We start from the raw sequence: 16,862 nt of genomic DNA, 5'->3' as shown, positions 1-16,862 counted from the left end.
ACTTCCTAAAGCATCTCCCCGACCGTGCTGCGCGCGCCCAGCCTCCCCGGAGGGCCTCCCGAAGGCGCTGCCCACTTCTGCCCCGCTGCTCCCCGCGGGGCCCCGCGCAGCCCCGCCCCGGAGCCACCTCCCGCCCCTCTTCTCCGGGGGGCGGGCCAGCCCGAGCCCAGTCACGACTGTGCGGTCCCTCGCGAGGTGGCCGCGGGCGCAGTGGGGCGGCGCGCTTTCCCCCTGCCCGCAGGGGTGCCGGGGAGGTGGGCAGGGCCGGGGCGGGGGCGAGGCCGAAGGAGGGCGCGTCGGCGCCTCGGCTAGGATGGGAGTCCCCGGCCTCCGGAGCTGAGCAAGCCGGCCCGCGGCGAGGAGGGCGCGCCGCAGGGAGGCTAGCCTCGCTCTTCCTCCGGGAGCCCAACACCTTTCCCGCGCCGCCAAGATGATCCCCCCGAGCGGCGCCCGAGAGGACGGCGTGGACGGGCTGCCCAAGGAGACGACGAACGCCGAACAACCGCCCTCTCCTGCATCCACCGGCAGCCAGGAATCCAAGGTACCGCGCACGCTTGCCCCGAGAGGATACAAACTCACTCTCCTTCTCTCCTCTGTCCACCTTTGTTTCCTCCCTACTGGCGCTGGCGCCAGAGTCTGAGACGCGTCCCCAGTTCCTCTCAAGGACTGTACCTCCCTTGAGACTTGAATGTACGGCAGGACTCTCTGATAGCGATGCTGGACCACATCCCTGGAGACCCAGCTTTCTTGCCCACACAGCCCGGGGGCTTTGCGCAGGGCTTCCACCCTGCGAGCACCCGCGATTCAGCAGACTCCTGGTTCATATAGCTTTCTTGGGTGGTGGTGGCGGGGTTGTTCTGTGCTTTGAACCTGCATGTACCCAAAGCGCGTGCAAGTATTAGGTGGCTTCTGAAGGCTGAGGGACAAACAGCCGAGGGATACTCCTCCAGAAAAGCTGGGGCACTTGCGGACCAGCAGAGGTTTGCCTGTATCCCAAAGGTCTGAGACCCTTTGCTTAACAGGGCTCATCACTAACCTCAGATACAGCTCATTTCAGAAAAACTAGGGAAATGACGCGTTCTCGGGGAAGTTGATGTTCCTCTTGTGGAAGTTAATCCTCGGACTTACACTTGCTTTCATGAGAGTTACACTGACATACACAAAACCAACCCCGCAGCACTTCTGTCGCTGGTACACTTCCTCTGAAACTCTCGTGGGTGCCAGGCACATGTTTGGAAATCTTGGAAGAGGATAAAGTAAAATGCGGCTGCTAGCTGTGCGATGCCAAATGGCATCTCAGCCGGGAGTGAAAACCATAAGATGGAGTTTGTAGTTATATGGATTTTTTAAGGGCAGGACTCCTGGCTCTTTATCCAGATCTCCTTTTGTGTTCCCTGGATGTCTTTGGAATGTGGGGCAGTTCCTGTGTAGGAATGAAGGAAAGGAGGATGCCAGTCTGGAGGGCAGGTCAGATGGGGCAAAGAAGAGTCCCATCCTTATCTCCCTTCACACACATCCCTGGAAGCCATTGACAAATCAGCAGGATCAAAAGCACAGCTAAGGGGCTCTCAGTTTAAGTGATGCTGCCCACTGTGTGTACCCCAGCCTTCAAAAGTTAGCCATCAGAGATGCTAATCCAAGACAAAGAGCTTTGCATTATCTTTATTTTATTTTTTTGATAAATATCTGACCTGAAATATGTGTTAACTTTTCTAAAACGCAGTTGGAAATGGGGGCAAAACCCCACCTTCCAGAATCATTGTGAGGCATAGTAAGTACAGTGTAAGGACTGTACATCCCAGTACAGTGTAAGGACTCGATCCATGTTTACCCTTTTCCTTCCTGAGATAAGGAGATGGGATCCATCTCACCATAGATGATTCACTCCAAATCCATCTCACAACCCCTACACATGGACCGTTATCCCTCCGACCAGAAGTTTCTGGCTCTCTCATCATTGTCCATCATTGACCTTCATTCACCTAAGTGATATGGGGTAGTGGCCACTTCAAAGGTGATCTAGAATACTGTAAATGAATGCAGCTAAACTCAAGAGTGAAACTAGTATTCAACTTTTTGAATTGGGCCTGTTGCTCTGCAGTAGGTACGTTCTGGAAAGCGCTTAGGATTTGCTTATACAGAAGCACAGTTCAAACACACTGTATGGGCTTGCTATTTATAGATATCCTAATGTAAATTCTTTGGCAAAGCAAAACCTACGTATGTAATACCCGTCATTATCCACCAACTTATCTGGTTTATGGTTTTGGATCTGCACACGTCAGTTTTTCTCAAAGTGTATTTGTACATTCCTAAATTTGCTGTCATGGCTTAGGTGTTCTTAATCAGTGGAGATGGACTGTGGGGGGCCCGTGAACCCCAAGAAATTGAATGCAAAATGTTGTGCCTGAAGGTGAAATTTGAGTGGGGGGCATAGTGTTTTTGATACTCTCCAAGGGGCCCATGCTTCTAAAAAGGCTAAACTGCTGATGTGGAGGGGTTATGGTAAGGGAACATTAGGATGGCATGAAACAGGGGTAGTAGAGGCAGGCTCTATTTATCCTGCACCAGCAGTGCCACATTTTAAAGCTTATTGGCGTTAAGAAGGATCCTCCACCTTGAGGATGAGCGTCTGGTAGGAGAATGTGGACATGTAGTCATCCCATCTTACTCTCCTCTGAAGTGGTTTGTTTGTCAAAATACCATGTGGGACAGAATGGTTCAGCCCCTCTGGACAGTAAACTTTCTCAAGAAAGACTTTTAAAATTAGTTTTTTCTTTTATTTTATTAAAGCCTAGTTGACTTACAGTACTGTATTTGTTTCAGGTGTACAACGTAGTGATTCAATGTCTTTATAGATTAGTCATCACGCAAAGTTATTATAATATTATTAACTACATTCCCTGTGCTGTACATTGCATCCCTGTGACTTACTTATTTTATAGCTAGTAGTTTGTACCTCTTAATCCCCTTCACCTCATTCACTCATTCCCCCCACCTCCCTCCCTTCTGGCAATCACTAGTTTATTCTCTGTATCTGTGAGTTTGTTTCTGTTTGGTTATATATGTTGATTTGTTTTGATTGTTAGGTTTCACTACACATTTTTAAAATAACTTTTTTCTCTCATGATAAGAGTAACAAATACTCTGGAAATTTGAAAATTCCTGAAAAAAAGTTTTAAAAATTCCCCACTGGTCCAGTCCAGAGACACCTACTGATATCTTGATTGTATATTTGCCTCTTTTCATTGATTTTTTTTTGTTTTCCGGTACGCGGGCCTCTCACTGTTGTGGCCTCTCCCGTTGCGGAGCACAGGCTCCGGACGCGCAGGCTCAGCGGCCATGGCTCACGGGCCCAGCCGCTCCGCGGCATGTGGGATCTTCCCGGACCGCGGCACGAATCTGTGTCCCCTGCATCGGCAGGCGGACCCTCAACCACTGCGCCACCAGGGAAGCCCTTCATTAATTTTTATATTTACACAGTTGAGAGAAAAATGGTGAGCATCTACTGAGTGTTTGGTCTGTCAGGCACAACTTGACCCTTCATAATAACCCTGTGAGGGAGATTCTGCTATTATTTCTGTTTTATGGATAGGGAAGCGGAAACTCAGAAAGGTTAGGTGACTCCCCCACAATTGTATAGTTAGTTGAGTGACACAGCATGGACAGGGACCCAGGCAGCATGGCTCTGGAGGACAAGTTGTCAACCACCTGCAGCCGTCTCTCATGCCTGTGTACTGTTTTACATCCTGTACTGTTTCACCTAACATCCTAACCAAGTATTTTATATGCTACTAAAAGCCATTTGCAACCATATTTTGGTCTTCTCATCTGAAGAAATCTTTGAAAATAAATTGAACCACATTATCATGTGAAATGATTAAAGCCCAGTTCTTATACAGCTTCTTTGCATTTGATTTTGCTACTCTTTCCCTAAAAGTATATTTACAGAATGGAATATCACAGAACCATCTGGAAAACCGGGCCACAGCAAACCCTTTGGTCTAGAGGGTCCATTAGAGAAGAATGATAATGATTCAATGCCCTGAGCATGTAAAATGTTTCCGGAAGTCCATTTCTGCAGATTCTTTGGAATGCTAAATCATAGAATATTAGAATTGGAAACACTGGAGATGATCTATTCTGGGTATTTGTAAAATTATGGTTAATTTTTATTGTGTAAATTTATTTTATTATGGAAAATTTCAACACAGAGAAAATACTATAAAGAACCATCATGTACCTAATCACCTGGCTTCACCAATTATCAGTTCATGGACAATCTTGCTTCATCTGTTACCCCCAGCACTACCCCCACCCCTCCCCATGCACACTGGATCATTTTAAAGCAAGTTCCAGGCATCAAAGCATTTCATTCGTAAATATTTCCAGATGCATCTCTAAAGAATAAGGGCTCTTTTTGTAAACATGACTACAATCCCATTATCACATACTCCAGGTGTTTTAAATCAAGCGTCAGTATATTCTTTGGAGGTCCACAAATTGTCTTTGGAATATCTGTGAACAACCAGAACTTTCAAAATTGCTTGTGTACATGTATATGTGCATTGTCTGGGGAAAGGATCCATAGTTTATACCAGCTCAATAAAGTGTTTGTAGCCTTCAAAGTTTATTTAAATATCCCCTCCCTTTTTTTTTCCTCTGTTGAGTAAATCGAGGCCCAGAGAGAGGTAGTGACTTGCCTAAGATCACACAGGTAGTTACTGCCAATAGTCTAAGGAAGGTCCCCGTCTTGGACCTTGGATACCCCAGCACAATTTCCTCAGAGTAAATTCCAGTAAGCACAAGTCATAATCTAGTTTATGTGGTTTTGTTTTTCATAAAATTAGTCTAGTTGAAAGAGTTTGAAAGCCACTAATGAACTTCACCCCTGTATCTTTCCACTAACTATCCCAGAAAGACCACAATCTAATTTTTTTTCTAAGTGCTTGACAGAGACCATTGAATACTAAGAAAAATTTCATGTTTCAGCAACCCTTATTGCAATGAATGTCTTTTCTCCTACTAACTTATTGACAACATAGAAATCTTACTAAGGTGTCACATGAAGTTTTGTATGGATGCCCTTTGCCATCGCTTATATGACACAAAGTCACATTTTGATGATATGAAGGGATTGTAGGTTTTGAGGTCAAATAAACAAGAGGTCAAATCTCTTCTTATCAGTTGCCATCTTTGTGTCTATGGGCAAGCTGCCTAACCTCCCTGAGCCTCAGCTTCCTAAAATCTAGAATGGGGATGCTAATCCCCAATTGGTATGGCTTTTTGTAAAGCCTGAGAATAGGTAAAACACCCAATATGTTGAAAGCATTTGTAGGCATAAAGCGTTATTTACTTTCTCTTCCTGCTTCAAATTAGATGATTCTGTCACTGACCAATCACAAATGTCATCATTGGAAGAATTTCAATAATCAAAAATGACGTTCCCATAGTATAACTGAGTTTTCCTCCCTTTGCACTTTCAGTTATACTGTTGACTGCAGTGAGGTTTCATCTTAGCTATGTTGCATCCCCAAGAAGATTAGCCATAGACTCACCAGCATGTGACTTTGATTTTGAAAGGTTGATATAAGCCACCTAGGGCACCACTGGAGCCATGGACCAAGGTGTCCCCTCATTCGTGGATGCTTCTCTCTGAATCTGGACCACCTTCTAAGCTATCGAGAAGCAATTCCTAACCATGAAGATGTGCCCTGCATCTCCCGGAAAGGTTTCTGTGTCCATCAATCAACAACTATTTATTGACTGCCTACTTTGTGGCCAGCTCACCCATTACATATATATGAAGCTATTATTGATAAGGAATTTAACTTCTACTCAGGGGAGAAGAAAGAAAATGGAACCTTGGCCTTGCATTCAAATCCCCTGGAGAGTCCAGACCATAGGCTAGACCTATTAAATTGAAATCTGTGAGTGAAGGTCCCAGCAATCAGCATTTTTATAAAGCTTCCTTAGTGATTTCATTGTACAGCCAAGTTTGAGAAACACTGGTCTAGACTAAAAGAATTACAGAATGTCAAAGAAAGCAAGATATTTTCCCTTCCAGCCAAGATACTTGGAATCATTTGCATTTACTTTCTCTGCTTCACTTCCCATTTATACTTCAATCCAAAGAAATGGTTCTGGCAAAAGTAACCTGCTGTTTCCTCCACATTGCCAAAGAATCTAAGCGTTGCTCAGATACAGCTGGATTTATAAGGTTGACTATGTCCTTATTAAGTTGTTTTCATGATTATAAAAGTAATAAGCACTAAATTTAGAAAACTGGAAAGCACAGAATATATAAAAATTCATTTATCACACAATGACCTAGACATAAGGATTGTTAGGTTTTTTTGCTGTATTTCAGGTTTCCTTTAACACACACACACACACACACACACACACACACACACACACACGCTTGAAACAGAATTGAAATAGTGTATACATAAATGCACATTGTGTTTTTTCTTCTACCTAATGTACATAAACAGTTTTCTTGTATTCTTAGATAAGTATTAAATAAAGATGGTATATGTCATTGTTGTACCATATCTATTTCATCAGTCTCTTCTGATGGTACATTTAGATTCTTTCTCAGCTTTCAAGCTTTAAAAAAAATCAATATTTAAACGGGCTTCCTGATACATCAACATTTGAATATTTTTCTGATTCGTTTCATGGGAAGCAAAATTGCTAGGTCTGGATATAAACACTTCGAAGGTCTTTTATTCTCACTGACACAGTGCTCTCTAGAAAGATCTATCATAGCTTTTTTTTTTAGAATTTTTATTTTTATTATTTATTTTATTTTTATTTATTGGCTGTGTTGGGTCTTCGTTGCTGCACATGGACTTTCTCTAGTTGCGGCAAGTGGGGGGCTACTCTTCATTGCAGTGCGCGGGCTTCTGATTGTGGTGGCTTCTCTTGTTGCGGAGCATGGGCTCTAGGCACGTGGGCTTCAGTAGTTGTGGCTCACGGTCTCTAGAGCGCAGGCTCAGTAGTTGTGGCGCATGGGCTTAGTTGCTCCACGGCATGTGGGATCTTCCCAGACCAGGGCTCGAACCCATGTCCCCTGCATTGGCAGGCAGATTCTTAACCACTGTGCCACCAGGGAAGCCCTATCATAGCTTTTTTTCTTGTAAACTTTGAAGTATAACATCATACCAAAAAGTGCACACAAGATTACAGATCAATGAATTTTCAAAAAATAAATTATTGATCAGTATGTAACCAAAACAAAAATCAAGAAATAGAATGTTATCAGCACCCCAGAATCTCCCTCATACCCTTTTCTGTCACTGCCTTCCCAAAGGTAAATAATATTTTGACTTCTAACAACATAAATTAACCTTCCTTTATATAAATGGAATCATACAGTGTGTACTCTTTTATGCTTGGCTTCTTTCAGTTAGCATTATGTTGTGAGATTCATTTATACCATTGCATGTAGCAATAGTTTTCATTTTCATTGCTATATAGAATTCCACTGTGTGAATAGACCACTATTTAACCATTCTATTGATGGTGGACATTTGGATTGTTTCTTGGTTTTGGCTGCTAGAAGTTATACCCCTTTGACCATCCTTATACATATTCCTTGTGGCACCTCTGTTGGGTGTATACCTAGGAGCAACCTTGCTGGGCTGTAGGATATACATAAGTTCAGTGTTAGTAGATATTGTCAACTTTCCAAAGCATCTGTACCAATTCGTAATCCCACCAACAATGTATAAGAGTTCCATCTGATCCTCATCCCACCAACATTTGGTGTTGTCTATATTTCTCAGTTCAGCCATTCTCATAGGTGATTAGTGGTATTGTGCCATGGTTTTAACTTGTATGTCCCCAATGACTAATGAATTAAGCAGTTTTTTTTGTTTTGTTTTGTTTTGTTTTGGCCATGCCTCATGCGGGATCTTAGTTCCCTGACCAGGGATCAAACCCTTCTCCCCTGCATTGGGAGGGCAGAGTCTTAACCACTGGACTGCCAGGAAAGTCCCGAATTAAGCAGTTTTTATGCTTTGGGGCATTTGAATGTCTTCTTGTGAAGTAGTTATTCAAATCTTTTGTCTATTTTCTTATTAGTTTATATGTCATTTTTAAAAATTTATATGAATTCTTTACATATTCTAGATCCAAGTACTTTTAAAGATAAATGTGTTGCAGATATCTTCTTCTATCCTGTGGCTTTTCTTTTCTTAACAGAAATTCTTATTGAGTGTAGTCAAATTATTAATTTTCTCACTTATGGTTGTTAGTGCTTTTTGTGTTCTCCTTATGAAATCTTTGCCTACCCCAAAGGCATGAAAGTATTCTCCTAGTATTTCTTAGAAATGTTTTTGCTTAGCCTTTCACACATAAATCTATAATCCATTTGAAATTGCTGTGGGTGTGAGGTAGGGGTCAAGATTCATTACGGCACTGCACTGCCACCTTTGCCATAAATTGGATGGCTATATTTTTGATTTATGTGGAGGTTGATGCTCTACCCCATTGGTCTATTTGTCTGTCCTTGTACCAGCACAGCACTGTCTTAAATATAATGGCTTTATTAAAAAGTTTTGATATCTGGCAGAGTAAGACTTCTGGCTTTGCCTTGCTTTTTCAAAACTGCTTTGGTTATTTTGGGCCCTTGACATTTCCATTATGCATTTTAGAATCAGCTAATCAGTTTCCACAAAAACACCTGCTAGGATTTTGACTTGGGGTTGCGTTAAATCTACAAATCCATTTGGAGAGAATGGACATCCTCATACTATTAGTTCTTCCAGTAATAGAGTCCACTGTACAGAGATTGCTTCCACCAAGTGCCCCAAGGCATCGTTACCTGAGAACCTAAATCTTTGTTACTTTTTTTCAGTTTGGGGATTCTCAGACCAAGTTGTGTTGTATAAATTTAAGCCCCAAATCTATGTGAAGGCAGATCTGTGGTTATGAATTCCCAAGGAAATATTTGTTTGTTTATTGTCCACCTTATGTCTATACTAAGATTTTCTTTCTCATCAACCTGAATTGGTGAGAAAGTTGTTTCTTGTTCATTCTTTCTTTTCAGATCTCCACTATATGTAGGCAGTAAAATTCAATCTCCCTAGGATTTTTTTTGAGTTAAAATACACATAACATAAAATTTACCTTCTTACTAATTTTTAAATGGTTACATTTTAAGTGTAGTTTTCTGTGGCATTAAATATATGCATATTGTTGTATAACCGTCAGCATGTTTAGAACTTTTTCATCTTCCCAAACTGAAGTTCTGTACCCATTAAAGTTATTCCCCATCTCCTACTTTTTCCAGCTCCTGGCAACCACTACTATTCTACTTTCTGATTCTATGAATTTGACCAACTCTAGGTACCTCATATATGATGAATCATTTAATGTTTGTCCCTTTGTAAGTGGCTTATCTTAACATAACTTAACATAAATCTTCCAGGTCCATCCATGTTGTGGTATAAGTCAGAATTTCCTTCTTTTTTTAAGGCTGAACAATATTCCATTGTATGTATATACCACATTTCTTTATCGATTCATCCATCAGTGGACTATTGTGAATAATGCTGCTATGAACTCGGGTGTGCAAGTATCTGTTCAAGTCCCTGCTTTCATTTCCTTTAGGTATATAGCCAAAAGTGAGGTTGCTGGATTATATGGTAATTCTATCTTTAATCTTTTGAGGATTCACCATACTGTTTTTCACAATGGCTGTACCATTTTAGATTCCCACCAGGAATGAACAGGATTCCAATTTCTCTACATCCTCACCGACACTAGTTATTTTCTGGGTTTTTTTTTATCCTAATGGGAGTGAGATACTATCTCATTGTGGCTTTTGCTTGCATTTCTCTACTGATTAGTGTTGTTGAGCATCATTTCATGTGCTTATTGGTCATTTGTATATCTTCTTTGGAGAAGTGTCCATTCAAGGCCTTTGCCTGGTTTTTGAGTTGTTTTCTTTCTTGTTAGTTATTTTTGTTATTTTTAGATGTATAGCCTTTTATCAGCAAATTTGAAGGGCAAAGATATATTGAAATTTTTTATTTTATTACATTTATTCACTAGAAAGTATTATTTTTATATTAAAATATTTTTTCTTTTGTGAATTATATATTCATCTATTTTAATAGAGCATTTATTTCCTATTGATTTTTTTAAAATTCTTTATAAATATTAAAACCACAATCTTTCATATATGTTGCTAACGTTTTCCCAGATTCAAATTTGTTTTTCAATTTTATTACATTTTCAACATGGAAGATTATTTTTTTATGTTGTTAAATGTCTCAAATTTATTTAACTATGGCTTCTTTTTCCCATTTATATTTAGAAAGGTCTTCCCCACCCTGGGAGCAAATAAATATTAATCTGTGTGTTTCTCTAGCTCCTTATTATATACTTTTTACTTTTATCACTTTAATCCATCCGGAATTTATGTTGTTATGTGGTAAGGAAGAACTTTAATTTTTTCTGAATGAAAAAAACCACTTATTGAACAATTCATTTTTACGCTGATTTGAAATGTTGGATCTATTATGTAATAAATGGTAATATGTATTAGGTTGTCTTTTACAGTCATCTGTTATATTCTAATGATTTTGCATTTATTACTACACACTACTTTGACATTACAATTATAATGTTTTAATTACTGTAGCTTTATAATAGACTGGTAACTGATAATACAGGTACCTTCCTGGGAATTTATTTATTTAACTGCACTCACTGTTTTGATTTTCCATCAAGTTATAAATATAATATTTTGAGAAGAATTGCATGAAACTTTTAAGATTGTTTCAGCAAAATCTTTACATATAGTGGGATTTCTCATCCAGGAACATAGTATATATCTTTAGTTATTGAAACGTCTTTTATGCCACTCATAAATGCTTAGTAATTTTCTTCAAATACTTTTTGCCCAATCCTCTGTTAGCTATTTCCTGGATATTTTATACTAGTTTTATATTAATTTTGTAATCTAAGGTCTTTTAGATTCCATTTTTTATTCATTAATAAAGAAGTACAGTGTTGCTTACTGATTCATTGTGGGCTCTGGAGTCAGAAGCAGCTGTGTTCAAATCCCAATGTATGGCTTTGGGATGCCACTTAATGAGCTTCCCTGTCCTTCACTTTCCTGAGGCTCACTGTTCTTTCTGTAAAATGAGCATACTAATGGTCTTTTGCAGCACTGTCATTAGGGTTAGGTTAATGAGTGTATCCTAAGTGCCTAACACAGTGCATGGCACATAGTGAGTCAATGTTAGCTATTATTATTAGATTATCATAGTATCTACAAAAATAATTTTGCCTCTCTAACTATAATTATCTCTTTTGGGGGTTAGGGGAGTGGAGTAGGTAGGGACAGAATATTATTGCAGTAGATATCCCAAAATACAATAAGTATCAGTGGAGGTATTGGGCTAGTACCTAACTTTAAGTGCTACCTAAGTTTTGCTGTAAGTGTACATTGAGTATAGGGTATATTGTACAGTGTTGGTACTAAGGGGTACTCTTAGATCTCTTGTATCTCAAGTAACTCTGCAAGCCACTTAAAATTTACACATTCAGCCTGAGAAACATCAGGTGGTACTTTGCAAATTTAACTTTAAGACAAATCCATTTCCAACTAAATCATTTCTTAAGTCCTCCTTCTACACAAATTCCAGACTTCCCACTCTGTTTGCAATTAAACTGAGACAGTGTTTCTTATGTAAATTTGGGTAATGTTCTTAGCTTACTAAGAATTTCCACCAGGAATGGATGTGGAATTGTTTCAAATGACTTTTTGGCAAGTATCAAAGTAATCATGTGATTTTTTTTTTGTCCTTTGGCCTCTTTATGTGATGGATTATATTAATAGATAGCCTAAATTAAACTCTTCTTACATTCCTGGAAAAGGTCCCACTTGACCATGGGGATTTTCTTTTAATAAACTACTAGGTTTTCATTGCCAGTACTTTATTATTTTTACATCTATATACATAAGAAAGATTGTTCTCTGTCATTTTGTGTCCTTGGTCAGATATTATTTTTAAGGATATGCCAAGTTTAAAAAAATTATTTGGGAAGATATACATGGATGTTTTTGTTTGTTTCTTTTTGGTTTTTTTCTGTGAATAGTTTGTAGAACCCAGATCTCCACTTTGAATGTTTGAAAAAAATGGGACAATATCTAAAACTGGCACCTATTTTAAAATAAAATTTGAAAACATTTTCGTATTTTTTATTCTATTCTCTTTTCCTAAACTGACATGAATCAGGTTTGTTAACTTGTATTTTGCCTGAAAATTATTCCTTTCATTTAAATCTTCATAATATCTCTGGATGAGTTATTATAGGACAGCCCTGGGACCTTCCTTCAATCTTATCTCATCCTCACTCTTTCTAGCAGGTTTCCTGTGTGTTCTTATCTTATGAAATCCCTTTTTTTGTAGTTCTCTGTGTTTATATACCAGTGGTCCCTTAGATCTGGATTTGGAATCAGGAAAGTTAAATACCAGTGCTCACGTTTCCACCTTTATCTAGAGAGGTGCTCCCTCTTTGCTCCCTCCTTAAGTCTCATTTTTTCCTTTGATTCCCTTTCTACTGCTGTAACAGTTCCTCACTAGTCCTGTTAGCCATCACATTCTCCTCCACCCATCATTCAAGGGTTGGTCTTCCCCAGCATTCTATTCTCAGCCCTCAGCCCTTCTCACTCTTCATAATCTCTCTGGGTCTTTCTGGGACATCTTACCTATTCTTTTTATTTCATCCACCAGCTGATAGCACCCAAATCTGAAGCCAACACAGATATCGCTCTTCTGAGCTCCAGACCAGTATATCCCACTGCCTTTTGGGCAACCTGTCTTGATGCCCTCCATATATTTTAAATTCAACCTACCCTCAACTAAACTCATCGTTCTCAACTCAGATGCCAGCTCAGTTCTCGTGTGTTCTTCTTCTTGTGTTCCCATCCAGAGATGAGCATCATGCATGGAGTCAGCCAAGCCAGAAAACCAGAACTCATCCTCAGTGACCCCCAGGGGGCCTGAATAGAGAGGTTTTTGGAAGCAGGTGGACAGGAGACAAGATGTCTGTCAGCCCTCAGAGGGTGCTTCATTTATCTGAAAATGAAACTTGGACCTGTTGTCTGTTCCTAATGGCCCCCGTAGCTGAAGTGTCAGTCAGCATGTTTTCCTCAGGTCTGGAAGCAGGTGTGACCACAGCATGAAGGACTGAGGTCAGCCACAAGAGAAAGAATAAAGAGGAGGGATCCAGAGCTCCCAGGAATGCCACTGCTACCTTGCCCTCCAAACTGACATGAGAGAGAGAGCAGTGAAAAGAGGTCCTAGAGTGCTCTGTGCCCCGGTAAGACCCCCACATTTCCTCTCTTCATCTCCAGCACTCTCAGTTTTATCAGAACAAGGTAACTTGGAAACCTTGGAAAAGATTCCCATGATACCCCTTTCCCTGGCATGTCAATCACCAGAAGAGCACAAGGCTGCAGAGCTCCCTTCCTTTCTCACAGTTTAATCTCCATACAGGTCTGCATATCTATCGTCAGCTCTGTCTGCCACGCTCCCCAGCGGTCGGTACTCTCTACTCAACCCTCTGGAATTTACTCTTCAGTAAATCCTCTCCTCAACATCTCTGATGTGTCCTTCACTTCTGACTCTGATGCCCAGCCATTCCCCTGCAGCCTCTCAAATGGTGGCTCTTTTCTCCCTCATCAGGCTTGGTAGTTGAGGAGGCTGCCTCACTACTGCTTCCAGACTTTGATCTCTCCTCCTCTAAAATGTATAGCTTTAAAATCCACACACTCAGTCTCTTCTACCCACTGCTAAAATCAGCAGTCATCTACCAACCCGAGTAGGTCTCTCCATTCTCCAGGCTCGCTCTCACTCATTCCAACCCTACCCCTGTCATAAACATCGGTGATTTTCATATACTGCAGATGGCTCTTCCAAATATCCTGACTTCATAAGTCCTTAAACTTTTCTCCTCCTAAGATCTTGTCTCCACTCTCTCCCACATTGCCACCCACTTCTGTGACCATTCCCAAGACTTTGCACAATGATTGCACCATCTTTCCAAGTGTAAAAAAATACAGAGAAAACTTTTCAGGCAAGGATGCTCAGGAAAGGAGTCATTCTGGAGGGTCAACCTTTCCAGATAAAAGAGAACATGTCCTTTTATGTTCCAGGCATTTCCCTATTGAGAATTTTGCTTGCAAGGTTCACATCTCCGTACTTTCAAAAGCAGAATATGCCACATGAAATTTCATTCACGTTTAATAGAGCTGCAAATGCTTTGTAAATTTCAAAGCAATTATATTGCTTTTGTAATTTCCTTTTCCTAATTATTCAGAATCACCATTTTAAACACTAGTTATTGAACTTTTCGCGTGCAGGAGAGTTTTCCTCTTGCACTAATGACTCCATACTGCTGTGCCGTCCTGCTTCTTGTGTCTGACTCTAACATTTTTCATACTCTTCCTACACAAAGACCATCCTCTCTCTGCAGGCTACTTTGAGTCTTCTAACATGCTTCTTTTCATTTGCTTTTGTATTGGAAAACAAATCATCACACTAGTTGGAATTTCATGTTCCTTAAGAGGAAACAGAAACTGAACTCAATGGACTATCAGGGAAGTAAATAGAGGATTTTTGGGTTTCAGTGGTTTGATTTTACTTAGTGACTTTACCTAGTGATTGGTTCATCAGAACTTTTTGCTTACATTTTCTGGTTCTTAGCTGCATTTTCCATAATCAGTTGCTGAGTTCCTGATAGGTTTGATATTTCTTAATTCTTGTTTAAAGGACAAATTGATTAAGCTCAAGTTTCTGGTATCCATTTTTTTCATTAATCCATTTGTACTGGATCCTTCATGTGTTGATCAGTTTGCTGGTGTTCATCCCCAATGGATCTGACCTTCCAGTTAACATTTGAAAAGATAAATTCCAAAATAGGTTTCGTTATTGTCAATTTCTATGGAGTGATTTTTTTCTAATTGCTATACCGGACTCTATCTGTTCTCCTCAGGTATATAGCCTGGAAGTACAGTAACGTTATCAAAATAAATGTTCCATGAATATGTTGTGTGAGAGAAAAAAAAGAGCAAAAGGAAAAAAATCCAGCTTACAAAATTAAAGCACGTGGTTTATGGTTCTTCAGATGAATGAAAGAGAGAACACGATGTACAATCAGGAGACTTCATGTCAGACCACAACTTAGTCCACTGAAGCGCCTCAAATGTGCAGATTCTTAATCACTGAATGGTCTCTTTTCCAGAAGGAGTAACTTCAATCTGGTTCTGATAACCCAAGCGCTCTAGAATTTCATGAATTTTATGAACTTATCTGAGAAAGCAGTGGTTTTATAGGTGATTTGTTTATTAGTCCTTGTGGTTAGAATTATTTTGGCAAAGTTCCATTTATAGACTGCCTATAGGGTGACTTTGGCAGACAGCAGGAAGTAAAAAACCTGATACTCTAATTTGTAATAAATCATGGGGTTGAAGATGGGAGATATTTTAAGCTTGTATATCAGGAGCCAAGAGCAATATGCCAGGCCATCTAGCTTCATGGCAGGACACTTTCTGGTTCTTAATTGGACCTTCCCTTGTAAGTTTGTCCACAACCTGGTTGGACAGCTGCACAGAGAGCCTGAATCTCATTCCTAGAGCCCATGCCCTTGGTTCCCAGGCTCTGGACAGCAGCTGTGGGGTAGACAGAGGCCCATGGGGAGAGCAACAGCTTTGACCTCATTCTCAGTGGTCAGAATCATCAAATCATATAGGTCCAACTTTGAGGAAGCCTGTTTCCAACATGTAAAGTTGCTGTAGCTGCAGAAGGTACTGAGGTTTTTTTTTGTCCCCCCTTCTCCTTCACCTTAAGTTGGTATCTCTAAAAGAAAAGCATGAGGTTTCAGAAGCATGTAATTTATGGAGGGTGTACTCTCAGGAGAAACCTACAAGGAGGAAGGAAAGCAGGAGAGGACAGGAGATGGGGCTGATCAAGAATGTAGTCTCAGGTGGTCTTGGCCCAATCCACAGCGGGGCTCTGGGGCACAGACAGCCCCACAGGGTTGTTTCTGCCTTAAAGCAATAGGGCAGGACTGCTTTACTCTGTATCAATCAGTCTTTGACCCCAGGGGTCGGCGGAGGGGAAGGGAGACATTGCACAGTCTCCCAGGGGAGACAGTTTCCATTAGCTGAGGGCAATTCTGGGAACAAAGAATGATCTGCAAACCTAGGCATCTGGGAGGTGGGTGCAAGGGCCCCAGTAGAGAGGATCTGGGCAGGACACCAACAGCACCCACTACCTCGGGGTTCTACCTGCGCTGCTTCAGCTAGAGCAGTCATTCCCCTTTTCCATGCTCTACAGCTAGGAATTTTGCTAATTTTTTAGTCAGAAAAAGAGCTCTACATTTGAAAAAAGTTTGATAGGCAGCCACCGTATGAAAGCATGTTAAGAGCTGTAGGCCATGGGAACTGGCTGCTTACCACCAATGCACCACTGCATCATACGGCAGAAGGAGGGTGAACGGGGGGTCTGGGGGGAGAGGTGGTGGCCGCGGCTGTTACCCAGTCTAAGCTTCTACTGCTTACCCCACGACAGGCCAGTAAATGGAGAGACAAGGCGTGTGTGCTTGGTCGTTGCAGACTTTTGGTGCTGGAAGACTCAGGTAATGTTGACGCTTGGTACAGAGACCACACTTTGAGTACTGCCACTGAGGTACCTTCATCCTTGTGGAACCCATCCTCTTAATTTATTGCTGTGGCTGTAATTACATACAGATGTTCTCTTGACTCAAGACGGTCTGCGTGTATGTAAGGGCTCAGGCCATAGCCTCTGTCACCCCACAAATGGCCAGAGTGAACT

At 40.9% G+C, this 16,862-nt stretch overlaps 1 protein-coding gene across 3 annotated transcripts in view; it reads left to right on the top strand.

Moving 5' to 3' along the window:
* The first annotated feature begins 40 nt into the window (after positions 1-40).
* Positions 41-16,862, top strand: part of STAC (SH3 and cysteine rich domain) — a 99,726-nt gene continuing 82,904 nt past the window's right edge. The window contains exon 1 of one of the 3 annotated variants that reach the window (XM_033402197.2): positions 41-541. In XM_033402197.2, coding sequence (XP_033258088.1) covers positions 431-541 — 111 coding nt within the window. In that variant the 5' untranslated portion in view covers positions 41-430. The remainder of the gene's footprint in view (positions 542-16,862) is intronic. The other 2 variants (XM_033402196.2, XM_004277924.3) reach the window with 2 other exon arrangements.

The sequence above is a fragment of the Orcinus orca genome, chromosome 10, assembly GCF_937001465.1.
Source record: "Orcinus orca chromosome 10, mOrcOrc1.1, whole genome shotgun sequence".
Taxonomy (NCBI): Eukaryota; Metazoa; Chordata; class Mammalia; order Artiodactyla; family Delphinidae; genus Orcinus; species Orcinus orca.
The sequence above is the reverse complement of the archived record's forward strand: the minus strand, read 5'-3'. Positions and strand labels throughout refer to the sequence as shown.